Raw genomic sequence first — 13,560 nt, forward strand, 5'->3', positions numbered from 1 at the left:
CTCTCTCTCTCTCTCTCTCTCTCTCTCTCTCTCTCTCTCTCTCTCTCCCTCTCGTTGTTGTTATTGTTGTTTCTAGTGATGATTTGCTGTCTTTGACGGAATTCACGTTGATATGCCGAGCCTTGTTTCGAAATGACAAAGGTCATATCTACGTGGTCCCAGATGATCAATTAAAACAAATGTTTGCTGTTTTCGACAAGAACCAAGATGGTGTTATCGATCGTGAAGAATTCCAATTTTGCTGGAATCAATGGATCAAAACGGTAGGCAGCACTTGACGACATTCAAACTATTTTGAAATTTCAAAAATTCCAAGACAATAATTTCTCGAAAAAAAAACTTTAAAAAAATTCAAAAAATGTTCAATTTGATGCATTTTCACAGATTGTTCGGCCGGTGAATGCTTTCCTTGTGATTGACGTGCAGAACGACTTCATCAGCGGCTCTTTGAACATAAGTAATTGTAGTGCACAACATAATGGTCACGAAGTAATATATTTCTGCTATGAACCATCATTTATTTTAAATAAATTGAAAAAAAAAACTCTATTCCTGATATGCTAGATCATTGATCCCATCAACAATTTACTGAACACCATTGATTTTGACGCGGTGTTTTACTCATTGGATTGGCATCCAAGTGACCACATTTCTTTTATCGATAACATAAAAACGCGTCCGTTGCATGAGAGTAGCCCACTCGATGCCGATTCGGCACAAGTATTCGATACGGTTGTGTTTGAAGGACCACCAACCATTAAACAACGACTCTGGCCACGCCATTGCGTACAAGACTCATGGGGTTCCGAACTACACAAGGATCTCAAGGTCGCCGAAAATTCAGTTAAAGTGTACAAAGGTATTTGAAGTCTAGCAACTAAGGTTTTGTTGAAACTTTTAAGATAAAACGTTCATATTTTTTTGTGAATGGTTATTATTTCATTCATTGTTATTCAATTCATGTTACGTAAGATTAATTTAAGATCTTCAGATTTTTTTAATTCAAAAGCACACATTTGAATTGCTTCAACTTGAAATAAAAGTCAACTTTTGAAAAAATTTGTGATTCTTCTCTAGACCATGTTGTTGTACCGACGGTGAGATTCATCAACATCGGTCATTCGCTCATTATTTCCAGCATAACGAAACAATGCTTATTTTATTCATGTGTTTTTATCATCTACGAAAGCAAAAGCTAACGAGTTGATATTCGTCATTTGCATTGTTTCATGCTGAAAATGGTTTGTTTAATGCTGGCTTGAATGGCTGAGGTATATGAATCTAGATTTTTACGCAAGCGGTAGTGAAGAGAAATATCCCTGAATGAAGCATCACAAACGACATCGAAACTTCGGCGTTCACTTCTCATAAAAACCAATTTAAAACTAGCTACTTTCTTCTTATTTTGAATGGACATAAAAATAAAAAAAAATATTCATTTAGCTTGTAAATTTCATTCGGAAACATTCGCCAGGCAAACGATTGAATTTAATTCTTTTGTATTGTCAGGCACAAATCCAGAGATCGATTCGTATTCAGTGTTCTGGGATAATGCAAAAATGTCGGAAACAACACTCAATGCACAGTTGAAAATGAAAGGAATCACCGATATCTATGTGTGTGGGCTAGCGTATGATGTAAGTTCATTTTCAATTTTTCTTTTGTTTTTATCATTGAATCCAAAAAAAATTGGGGAAGCTAAATATGAAGCTTATTCGATATGCACTTCAATTAGTATTAGTAGAGTAGTTAAGTGGTTAAATACATTTTCAAAATGAATGCCAACGTTTGGAATTTTCTTCAGGTATGTGTGGGTGCAACGGCCGTTGATGCTATTTCCAGTGGCTATCGCACAATTTTGTTGGACGATTGCTGTCGAGGTGTTGACTTAAAAGACATCGAAAACGTTAAGGAGAAGGTGGTGTCAACAAACGGTGTTATTGTTACATCAAAAGATGTATGGCAAATTGATTTTTACCCATTTTTACAAAATAAAATCGAATAAAATAGCCATTTAGTTCGATCACGATGAAATAAAATCGTAGTATTCGTCATTAATGATGATCATTTGGCCATTTGTATTTGATTTTAGTTTGAATAGTTTTGCAACGCAAGTAATTTACGTCACGAAATGTTTTTGATAAGAAAATCATTTGCTATTACGAATAATGATTTGAAATTGGATCGCGTTCTACTGGGAAAATGTCTAAAATAAGCGGAGATTAGAATAATAACATTGATTTGAAATTCTCGAGGGTTCATTTTGGGAGATTGAGCTATTTTAATTGGAAATTTAAACTTATTTTTGTTGATAAAGATTCAATGCTTTAATCAATGAATTTAAATTCACTCATGCAACATTTCACCGTATAATTTTCGAATACGATTAGGTAAAAGCAATGGTCGAAGGCAGAGATCGTCGCCCGGAGCTCGGATACAAACTAGCAATGGAGTTGAGCAACATCAATTCGGATCTATCACAGAGAACAAACACAAGAAGACAACAACAGCCATAGTCAATACATTGTAGTACAAATTGGCCCATACTACGCGCTTTTGCTACGTATTCAGTAAAATGGATTGGCCAATCGGCATTATAGAATAGCCTGATAGATTATACATATATATATATAGCGACAGTTAGACTGCTAAACTTGATTTTAACTGCATTTTAATCGATTTTAGCACTATGAATTGCCTACAATTACCGATTTTACATTTTCAACTGGTTTATAGTTGGAACAGCTTTTAATGCGCATTAGATTATTATTAGATGTAGCCCGTAGACATAGAAATAGATACAATGATAAAATATTGTTGGGAAATCCAAGCGACAAAAATTCAATGATAATCGTGATGATGATTTAGAAAAAAAAAGACTTATTTAATTTGTAGTTTTTACGGCAAAATTGGTCGTTATTATTTTTGTGTCAAAAAGAAAAGTAAGAAAATAAATTGACAAAAAAAAAACCACCAACAACAACAATCACATTTGATTTCTCGATGCGAATAATCTGAACTGAGTTGTGACTACTATTTAGTATTTAGCTAGGGGACTCACGCCAATTTCCATATTTAAAATATGAACAAATAATATGAATTTGTTTATGTTTCAACATATTAAACAGATATGTATGCATAATTTCAATTTTGCTCAATTTTGTTCAATAAACCGACTGTCAGCAGAACCATGTCCAATCTGTTGACGTCATTATCGCTTCAAAAATTCTGGAAATGGGTTTTGGTGGATCCTGTGGATTGTTCAAAACCGCTCCTGGTTCTGGAAGTGGATCCTCAGGATGGGCCAGGGCATTGTCAAACCCAGTCTGATCCATCCTGAAGATCCACCAAAACCCACTTCCAGAACCGGGAGCAGTTTTGAACGATCCTGAAGATCCACCAAAACCCACTTCCAGAACATATTGTTCAAGGTGAATATGAACAATAACAACGCATTCGGGAAATAATACAAAATATTTGAAATCTAGCGTGAATTTTACATGATTTAAATAATACAAATAGATTTTGCTAAATAAAATTTGGCATGAATCCCCTAGGTATTTAGCGCAATTAACATATTTGAATTGATTCAATGCATAAACACAAGGAGTTTTTATCTATAACCATGAAAAAAACAACGCCATTGACGAACGATATACTACGCATACAAAACAAAAGACTACGATTTAGACGAGTTGCCAGGTCGAACGTGTATATCATAAGCTATCGATTTGCGTCTGTTGCTGAGATCTAGGAATGTACGTTGAAAATTGTGCCGCCATACCTATTTTTGTATGTGTGATTTTCTTTTTGATATTAGAGTGAAGAAGAAAAAAGAAATGTTTCGTTGTTTGCAATGCTTTTGGTAAGTAGACACACACACACACACATATATATATATATATATGCACAGAGCAATTTTTTGGGGCCCGTAATTTATTATACTTTCTCTCTATCTGTTCGATTTATGTCTTGTGTGTTGCGTCGTCTTTTATGCTTTATTTCGCATCACTGTGTAGAGAATGTATAGTTTTCATTTCGTTTTGTTTTGTTTTGTTTGGCTCTTTTCAATCGCACACGATTACACCAAAAGCTTGCGGTGAATGGTGCTGGGAGATCAAATCGCACAAGATAGATATATTCGAGAAGACACGTGCTGAACTCGTTCACAACAAAAATTTCTCTTCGTGGCATTTTTCTTTTGCTGCTTGCTGCTAACTGCTTACTTTGTATCAGTGCCGTAGCCAGTGAGATGAATTTACGTTGATTTATCAATATAAATTGGTTTTGATTTATACGAAGTAAGTTTCGAACAAAATATATTGAATGTTGATCGAGAAGCGGAGATTTGGTGAATTTTATGCTTATTTTAAAGCAGAAACCATTTTAGGTTCATTCTCTACATTTTTTCGATTTTTTTTCTTTCAAGTTTATACATAATCAATGGAGTTCAATTGTTCGTGTTCGATGAAAAAACGTATTTATTTTGGTAAAAAGAATCTGCATCAATACACCACACGAATGTAAGATCAGCCTATTCGCTATGAGCTGAAGATGTTTTGGTAATTTGGGTCGGTGTGCCCCACCAGAAAGCACCGATCAAACTCTGGCAACGGCACTGCACATTGTATATTTCATTGTCAGCTTCTGATCTTGTGTAAACCGCGTATATAATGTATGTTCATAGTGTTCGGTGTGTTGTGTGTTCAATCGAACAGACTCAACATTTTTCATACTCCCACTTTTCCGATTGTGTGTTTGCGTCAGGCAGCGGTGTACAAAATACATTCAAAATTTAAACAGAAATGCGCAAACAGTCTTCATTGGATTTGAGCAATGTTAAATCGATTCGCAAACACTAGAGCTTGTAAATTGTTTTGCTTACCTGTGTAGTCGAGCAAAATAGATATTTTTTTTTTTTCATTTTTGAAATAGTAAACGTTGGGTGATTTCGTGATCGGTAGTGCGTGTCTCAGTATTCAGCCGATGAATAAATGTAATGTTTTAAATTGTGAGCATTAGCAGTTGTAGGAGAGCCATCATCAAAACAACAGTACACAACAATGAAACGGAAAGAAGATCAACAAGCATTGCAAGGTAGAAAAGTGTTCGTTTTTTCTTAGTCAATTTTGGTTTACGGAAATGAAAATAGTTTTTTTTATTTTGGTGTGTGTCAATGGTATTGAGTCAATACAAACAATCGATTTTACTTTCGCCCAACGATTTCACCGTTGCAATCTTTCACCGCACCTTTGAGAAGAATTTGATTATTATGAAGATGGTTTGTGGTTACTGTGGTCATAAAACAGGTTTTCATTTAAAAAAAAAACTTTTTTTTCCCGTTCGCCAATAATTGTGTCAGTTGTGTTGTAATAAAGCATAAGTGCAATAACCATGGACGATTACACAAAGAATCAAATTGTTGTTTTTCTTGAAATGAGAAACCCAAAGAGATTTTTAAAAGAAAATAATGTTATTCTCTCACTATTTTATATGTATGAAATATGAAAGAAATCATTCAATTTCCTTGAATTGAAACACACATCGATCACATTGAATCAATAAATATTGTGTGCTTAAAAAATCGCACAGCTTGATTTTTTGCAAAATGTTGTTGTTATGACGTTACAATTAAATCAACACATTACATTTTACAGAAGCAGAGGCTTATATTAGCCTACTGCAAGCAGACGGTGTCAACAATCCGGTAGACATCGATGTAGACAGTTATACGATGGAGTTACCCGAGTGGTACGATGAAATCCTATTCAAAAGGTTCGTCGTCTTTGTTTTGTTTTGTTTATTCAAAAGTCTACAGTAGTTTCAATATTTACCATTTGCAGCAACTAAACATTTTGCATGGTACAAAATGTTTGCCGTTCAAAATTATATTCGAAATCTCTTGAGAAAATGCATACAATTATTATGATCACTTTTATTGTAGGGCTCAAGACTTCTTCTCAAAAAATATGTTTGCTATGATGGCTGGAAAATTGTGTGGTCTGCTCGCTGTTTTAGCCGTTCCAAGCATTCTTAAGATTTTGATTTGTACCAAAGCATCGTCGTGTCCGTTTACCGCATACAAACGTTACCTGGAAACCATATTCCACACACTTTGCTGGTATGAGGATGAACTAAAACCAGGCTCACGGTGAGTTGACACATTTTTTGTTTTGTTCGTTTTTGAATAAATAAGCATAATTTTTTTGTGACATGAACAACTAAAAAATTTGAATAAATTTGACTATGTTTCAATGGTTGATTTCGATAAAAATGTCAAATTTGGTAGAAGATTTGAAGATCTCATAGTAAAAATGGTCAAATAACGATGTCTAGCTGTTTTTTTTTGTTTAAATCGGGAAGCAAATCTGATGAAGATCACAATGCATACACGTGGCAGTAAATGAGGCATAGCGGAACGATACATTTTTATTTCATTCGCATGTTTGTCTTTCGGTAAACACTAGCACAAAATTAGATGCGTAGGTTAGAAATTACTTCAAAAGATCCAAAACATACCATTAAGCATTCTCATCGGATGAAAATTTAGCCAATACATAACATCAAATCGAGCGCAATTTTAAGCTTCGATGACTAGTATTTCTCAATATTTTCATTTGTTTTGTTTATCAGGTCTTGGAAGTCACTGGAAGCGGTGCGCAAAGGACACATAGTATCGAGTAAACACACAGAAAAAAAGGAAGCTGGTTTTATATCACAACGTGATATGGCATTGACACAATTCGGCTTCATGGGCTACATTGTTTTGAAGCCGGACAAGCTCGGTGTACAAGTGAGCAATAAGGATTTAGAGGCGTTTATACATTTTTGGCGTGTCATAGGCCACTTGATTGGTATCCAGGATAAATACAATCTATGCACCGGTTCCTATCGTACAACAAAAATTCGCTTAGAACATGTATTGGATGAAATATATCGGCCATTATTAGAAGAGACCGGCAACGACTTTATAGTCATGGCCAAAGCATTGATCGAAGGCCTATGGTGTTTCAATCCGCTACTCGATTGTTATGCAATCGTTTATTTCACCAAATGGATGTCGGATTGCAAAAATTATGTGTATCATGAAAGCGATCCACGTGCAGCTGACTTCGATTTGAATGATAGCCGCCGGATTATTCAATCGTTAAATTGGTACTCACGATTGATACTTTACATCGAAGTCACAGCACACACGTATCTGGTCAATTTCTTCGTATTCCGTTGGTACTTCAACAATCAAGTGTGGATATCACAGTATATCATTTATTGGTTTCCATTCTTGGCCTTCTACAAGTTTGGCATTAAAAAATCCTACATACGTATACTTAAGGGAATGAAAGAAGGCAAAGGAAATTAGATGATGCTGCACAGTTGAAATTATTCCGGGCCATGTCCAGTAAATTCGATCAATTCATTGTTTTATCAACAAATCTGAAAAATTTTATCAAAAATTCAACTATTTTGACAGTTGAACCATGAATTTTGTGTTCCTGATAGTACCTGACACTATCTGGAATAATTTCAACTGTGCAGTATGACCATGGTCAGTAGTTATATATTACACTCATATAATGACACCTCTGTCTGTAACCGATATCAAACCGGATGGGTATACATTATACCTATATTCAGGTATATAATTGAGTCGTACATGGCACGACACGTTACATTTGTCATATTCTCATTGGATAATTAAATTGTAAGCACAACTAAACGCCCTTTGACGGACAACTACACTACTTTACTGAGAAAATCGTTCAAAAATGAGACAAAAAAAAATCTTCAACTTCATTATAGTTTTCTGCGAAAGCAAAAACAAATTTCTCTATAAAAAGATTTTTTATGCAAGGTAAATCGTTGGCAATTGCGCATTGAAAATTGTATCACGTATAGATTGTAATCACGTAATTCCACTTTAATTTGTTCAACGTTGCACTTGTCGCAAAATAGCATCAGCTATAGTAGAGTGGCTATAGCCAGTTGCGTTAATGGCAGTGCTATGCACATCATTAACGAAGAGATCGATCGGTGAGAGTCACCATATGAGTGTAATATGCAAACAGCAAATAAAGTAGAAGTACATTGGATAGTAAAACCAGTCAGCTACTGGTCATTTTCTGATTTTGAGCTCGTGATATTATGCTCCTAAAATTTATCCACCTGATTGTTTTATATGATTAGACAAAATCGAATTGAAACAGATGAAACAGAAAATTATTTATTTTAAATGGAATAAAGAAACAGTTTTTTTTTTCATAAATGATAACGTTCTTTTTTCTTCTTCTCTTCGAATACTTCTTTTCTTCTTCAATTTTGTTACTGTTAGGGTCCAGTCACACTATTTATAAACAATATTCCCAGTGCCATAAGACCCTATGTATTTTTGTTTCCATTCAAAAATACATTGGCTCTTATGGAACTTAAAAATTGTTTCCAAAACCATGTGCTCAAGAGTTTCATTTTATCAACAGGTGGATTTCCTTTGGATTTCTTTCAAGTTTTCCCTTTGAAATTTCATCGAAACATTTATTGCATCTGAGGACCTCAGGCGAAGGTGTTCCATTTCTTGGAGTACCCAAATCGTTGTTGCTGCTTTCTGACCAAACATAATGATAGATTTTTGTTCAAATGAATAGAAGAAAACGCGAAAATGTTTTCTTGCGAAAATGAAATGTTCTGTGTTTTACTTTATTTACATAAACATTTGGTTCATTTTGTTCATGCGATTAATAGATAAGGCCATATTTACAATCGATTATAGTGTTCAATATAACGACCGGAATTTGGAAAAAAATGTGTGAATTGGGAACGAAGTCCCTTTAGAACGAAAAAAAATGTTCGATGATTTATCATCATCACAAACGGAATATATACGATATTCTGGATATTGCGTTTGAAAAAACCAAAAAACTTTGTCCATTTTTTCAACGTGTAAAAAGTAAAGAAAACAATCAAAACGTTATTTTTTATTAACATTTTTCCTTGCATGTATATAACGATAAACTTTTTGTTGTTGTTATTTTTGTTGTTGTTAATCCTAAGCCATGAATATTACGAAGAAAATAAAGAAAAATATCAATACACCGAATATTTTGATCATGAGCCAGCGATTTTTCGAAACAGTTTGGAAATATTTTAGAATTTCACCGTGGGCCGCTTCGATATTCATTTCAGCATCTTGAACATTGGTATCAATTCGTTCGACCATTTCATCCTGTTCTTTCACCATATGCGCCAGCTGCTGGAATATACCGCCGAGTTCAACAATTGTACTCTCGATATTTTGCATGGTTTCGGCACGTTGTTGCACATAATTGTCGGATTCATCGTAGAGCATCATTTGTTGTTGTTGTTGCTGTTGATTTTGCCGTGGATCGCCGGCCAGCAAAGGTGTTGAATCAGCATTCATATCGATACTAACTTGATCCTGTTCGGAGAGTAACAGACTGTTTTGGGCTGATTTTCGCATTGATGGTGGCGGTAGATTGCTCGCAATACCACCTTGGCTGAACTGTAAACGCAAAACGAAAGATTTAAATTAGTTAAATTGCAATTTAATTTCGTTCAATCGAACGAGTTATTAATCGTAAATGGACTTTGTTTCAATCGAATAACAATTTTCAGCTTCTGTCACCAATAAACCAAAGTACTCACTTGATCACGTCGAGATTTCTGTTGCTTTAGATTTTCCGTTCGAACTTCCAGCACTTGTTTGAAGTCTGTACTCATGTTGGCTAGTTTGGCCTGCAGTGCAAGCACCATATTCGATGAATGTGATAGTAAATGTTTGGCATTGGTCGTTTTTCGCTGAGATTTGGACATTTCCTGTAAACGTGCGATCTGCTGATTCAACGAATTAAGGTCACCCTTTATGATGTAGGTCAGTTCTTGAATTTCCGCCGGTCTGTCATCGAACAGCGATTTACGTTTGGCCACTGTAACGACAAAAACGGAAATATAATTGTTATAATCATCATTTATCGTCATGACCTTGCCAACGCATCACGTTTGGTCAAAAGTGCAACTCATACTTACAGAGTGTTAGTTTTTCTAATTTGGAATAGGTGCTTGCAATGTTTTTGCCTATATGCTTTGCGATCATCATAAATTCTGAGTAACTTTGCAGTTGTGTTGCCTTGCGTGGATCGCGAATATTAACGGCCCGTGCAATGTTCCGTCCTTGCATCGAACGGATTGCATTGAAAAATTCACCACTTCGATCGCGCGAAGCCATTATTACTATTTCACTAGCACTGTTTCTATCACAATCGTCGTCGTAATTGTCGTCTGCGTACAAGGCGGCGGCGGTGGCGTTATTATTGTTGAAACTGGATGGATTGCTTCGCTGTACGGCTGGATTATTTTCGAAAAATAACTGTTCAGCGTTGGTTGCGTTCGCCACTTGAGTCACTTGCTGCTGCAAAAATGTTCCAATACTCGATGATAGTTTGGTCAAACCGATGGTTGGCACGGAAAAACCAGCAACACTATAGCTACCAACACCGCCAAGGTATTTAGTGCCCGTTGAAGTTGCGTATTTTTTCTTTTCGTCACCACTATATGGACTTTCAATGAGTTTATTACTAGTTTCACTGTCCACTACAGTACTGTCTCCATCAATTAAAACACTGAAATTTTCATCTGATTCAGATCCGAGAAAACGACGTCTAGCTGGCATTTCATAATCAACAGAACAATACAAACGGGCTAACTACACTTTCGTTCAATGCTACTCAATAAATTCGATGGAATTTTTTGTTCCTTTCTCGTTTCGTACGCGTAGAAATTCCCAACAAACCTTTTTTTTTGCTTTAAATTTTTTTTTGTCTTAACTTTTTATATGTTTTCTATGACGGACAATGAATACATGAATTTCGTTCATAGAAAGTGATGACAGTTTTGACACGTCATTCAATGTTACTTTCGATGTCAGATGTCGCTGCCAGACATTGGATTTGACAAAGTAAAAAAAAACATTTACACTCAATACTGTTATTAATTGAATAAAACCATTTTTATTTTCGTTAACAAATTAAATTAGTTGAATATCGATTCGTTTGCTATTGCACCAAACAAAATAGGAAGTAAATTTGGCTGGAAATTCAATTACGTCAGTTAAATTTGGTCATCATTCGATTTGAAAGAAAAGAAAAGGAAAGGGAAAGAAAAACGAGATCCATTTTGACAGGTGTCTGACAGGCAATGCCTCTTTGAGCTCGTGCAACAATTAATTGAAACTAATATTGAAGTGTCATTAAACCGTAGGATAAAATCCACATTGATTTACCACTTCGTAATAATTCCGAACAAATTTTTTTTCCTTTTTCATTCGAAATTAAAACATGACTTTGTATCATTTTGGTAATTGTGTGGCTCTCGTTTATGTGCCGTATTATTTAACATACAAATTTTCTGGATTGTAAGTGTTTTCATTCAATTATTCATAGAAAGACTCAAATCATATGACCCATAAATTTTATCAAATTGACCCGGTGATTAGCATTGAGGCATGGTGCACTTAATTTGGATTCGTTTTTTTTATTCCCTCAAACAGATCGGAGTATGGTGCATTTTGGAAATGCATTCAAGCCAGCGGAATCTATGTATTCACACAATTGTGTAAAATGCTTGTATTAGCTACATTCTTTCCCGATACTAGCACAAGCCCCACAGACGAGTTAAATTTATTCAGTGTGAGTACCCAAATTGAGTGGTTTAAATTGTAGTTTTTGTGTTTTTGTTTTTCAATTATTGATTTTCCATTGCAGGAGTTCCTCAGATGTACCATCGATATTGCCGATTTGTTGGGTCTCGCTTTTGTGTTGTCACGCATCCCCGGCAAAGGACACAGCAAACTTATTACGGCCGGTTTGGGATGGGCCACTGCTGAAGTTATCCTTTCGCGTGGACTAATGCTGTGGGTTGGTGCTCGCGGTGCCGAATTCAGCTGGTTATACATTCAAAAGTGCTTGGAATCAAATATCTCATTGGTGAGTGTTCAAATATCACATTGAGACCGACTAAAGTGTTAATTAAACACTTTAATTTTCGTATTATCTTCAAGCCAAGCATTTTTCTCTGTTCATTCTCAATTAATTCATTTGGAATGACTCATTTTCCCATTCTTTTCTCAAGCTTTTCCAAATTCAATTGAAGATCTCACTTTCCCCATTTTTCAGCCATTTTTTTTTTTATTAATTTGTAATTTAAATCTTTTCTTCTTCCCATAGATTCAACATTTGACCACATCAACATTAATTTGGCTCTTCACTCGTCATGATCTCAATATCAAATACAAACCAATTGTAACATTGCTGCTAATTGCGACGCCATTCAAAGTGTTGTGGCTCGATGCCGTTTTAAAGACTGTGATTACCGGTTTGTGGTCGTTGTTGGCATTCAAAGCGCTTGCAACATGTAGCATCGGCGTGTTGACGCTACACATTTATTCGGATTTAGCTCAAACTATTGGTCTTTAATACTTTAGTCATCTGCCAAATACACATTGTTCCGCCAAGAAGCAATGAAAAAAACAACTCAATACTAACCGATGTCAGATTATATTATCAAGAAAACAACCAATAAAGCTAAGATTATTTAATGAAATTACGAATGAATAGAACACAAACAGTTAAATTACCAATTTATCTTTTACCTTTTCGTGGATTTCGTATGAATGAACGAATCGCATCCTTGAATAAAGTCGAACGTTAGACCTAAAGAAAATGTGTTTTACATTTGAATGTCTTTCGAACATAGATGATCAATTTACCAACAGAAGTTCTGCCGTTGTGGCTTGTGTGATCAAATAGTAAAATTGGAGAAGAGTAAGTTGCTTTTAAAAGGTAAGTGTCAAGATTCACGTTGACAAGAAATACACTGACAACGTTAATCGTTCTAGGTGCTCAAAAAAGTGCGTTGTATACGAGAAAAATAAAAATGTTTGTTTTGGATTTCGTTTATTTTATTCTTTATTTGAGGCACTGAATGGTTCAATTTGTTTTTTATGCATTTAGCGTAAGTGCGTTGTTGTTCCCTGACATAATTTGGGTTGTTTAGACTAATTGGAAATGGTTTTGATATGTGACACAACATTCGCCTTTCATCAGTCGATTGAATGTTGCTCAAAATAAATCAAAATACTCGCTTTCATTATCAATACATTAAGCGAAGTTTTAAGAGCACTTTTAACAGAATATCTATTACAAAATTGTACATTACTACTTAATTTTTTCCAACAACTCTTCTACCGATCGGGATATTTCAAAAATTTCTTCGTTTTCCAGAACCAACTGAAAACTGTAAATAAAATTACGAAGAAATTTCTTTCGCTTTGAATCATTCATACCAATGGTACGGCTATGGTTTAAAATATCAATGGCGATTTTACAATTTGCAATATTTTTTGTTTTGAACACACACTTGATGACTCCTATCAAACTATCATTTTTTTCATTTTCGAAAAGGCAATGGTGTTTGTATTGGTTAAGTTATGAATTGGCAAATGGCATCCAATATTTTGTCAGCGTATTTTCCGAAAGTTGTAAGAAAGCTTTC

At 35.0% G+C, this 13,560-nt stretch overlaps 4 protein-coding genes across 5 annotated transcripts in view; 3 read left to right on the plus strand and 1 right to left on the minus strand.

Moving 5' to 3' along the window:
- The window catches only part of LOC129576925 (nicotinamidase), a 3,772-nt gene extending 816 nt beyond the window's left edge, over positions 1 to 2,956 (plus strand). Inside the window, exons 2-7 of the mRNA XM_055463077.1 lie at positions 77 to 263; positions 385 to 489; positions 565 to 859; positions 1,510 to 1,637; positions 1,805 to 1,957; positions 2,391 to 2,956. Coding sequence (XP_055319052.1) covers positions 77 to 263; positions 385 to 489; positions 565 to 859; positions 1,510 to 1,637; positions 1,805 to 1,957; positions 2,391 to 2,516 — 994 coding nt within the window. The 3' untranslated portion in view covers positions 2,517 to 2,956. The remainder of the gene's footprint in view (positions 1 to 76; positions 264 to 384; positions 490 to 564; positions 860 to 1,509; positions 1,638 to 1,804; positions 1,958 to 2,390) is intronic.
- An 825-nt stretch (positions 2,957 to 3,781) lies between these two features.
- On the plus strand, positions 3,782 to 8,263 carry LOC129576927 (uncharacterized). Of its 2 annotated transcripts, none has more exons than XM_055463081.1 (4): positions 3,782 to 3,865; positions 5,658 to 5,775; positions 5,945 to 6,151; positions 6,634 to 8,263. In XM_055463081.1, exons 2-4 carry the CDS (start codon positions 5,735 to 5,737, stop codon positions 7,358 to 7,360), a joined length of 975 nt encoding a protein of 324 aa, XP_055319056.1. In that variant the 5' UTR covers positions 3,782 to 3,865; positions 5,658 to 5,734; the 3' UTR covers positions 7,361 to 8,263. The 2 variants fall into 2 exon arrangements, with proteins under 2 accessions (XP_055319056.1, XP_055319054.1); XM_055463079.1 differs by lacking the exon at positions 3,782 to 3,865 and adding an exon at positions 4,787 to 5,097.
- A 393-nt stretch (positions 8,264 to 8,656) lies between these two features.
- LOC129576926 (syntaxin-5) lies at positions 8,657 to 10,929 on the minus strand. The gene is made up of 3 exons (XM_055463078.1): positions 10,039 to 10,929; positions 9,658 to 9,938; positions 8,657 to 9,514 (listed from the first exon to the last, which is right to left on the minus strand). The coding sequence occupies exons 1-3, from the start codon at positions 10,679 to 10,681 to the stop codon at positions 9,041 to 9,043; spliced, it is 1,398 nt and encodes a 465-aa protein (XP_055319053.1). The 5' UTR covers positions 10,682 to 10,929; the 3' UTR covers positions 8,657 to 9,040.
- On the plus strand, positions 10,925 to 12,729 carry LOC129576928 (BOS complex subunit TMEM147). Its single transcript, XM_055463082.1, has 4 exons — positions 10,925 to 11,422; positions 11,558 to 11,696; positions 11,772 to 11,993; positions 12,234 to 12,729. Exons 1-4 carry the CDS (start codon positions 11,346 to 11,348, stop codon positions 12,480 to 12,482), a joined length of 687 nt encoding a protein of 228 aa, XP_055319057.1. The 5' UTR covers positions 10,925 to 11,345; the 3' UTR covers positions 12,483 to 12,729.
- Positions 12,730 to 13,560: the final 831 nt, after the last annotated feature.

Source organism: Sitodiplosis mosellana, unplaced genomic scaffold (genome assembly GCF_009176505.1).
Source record: "Sitodiplosis mosellana isolate CC-2019 unplaced genomic scaffold, AAFC_SMos_1.0 Smas_scaffold_6191, whole genome shotgun sequence".
Taxonomy (NCBI): Eukaryota; Metazoa; Arthropoda; class Insecta; order Diptera; family Cecidomyiidae; genus Sitodiplosis; species Sitodiplosis mosellana.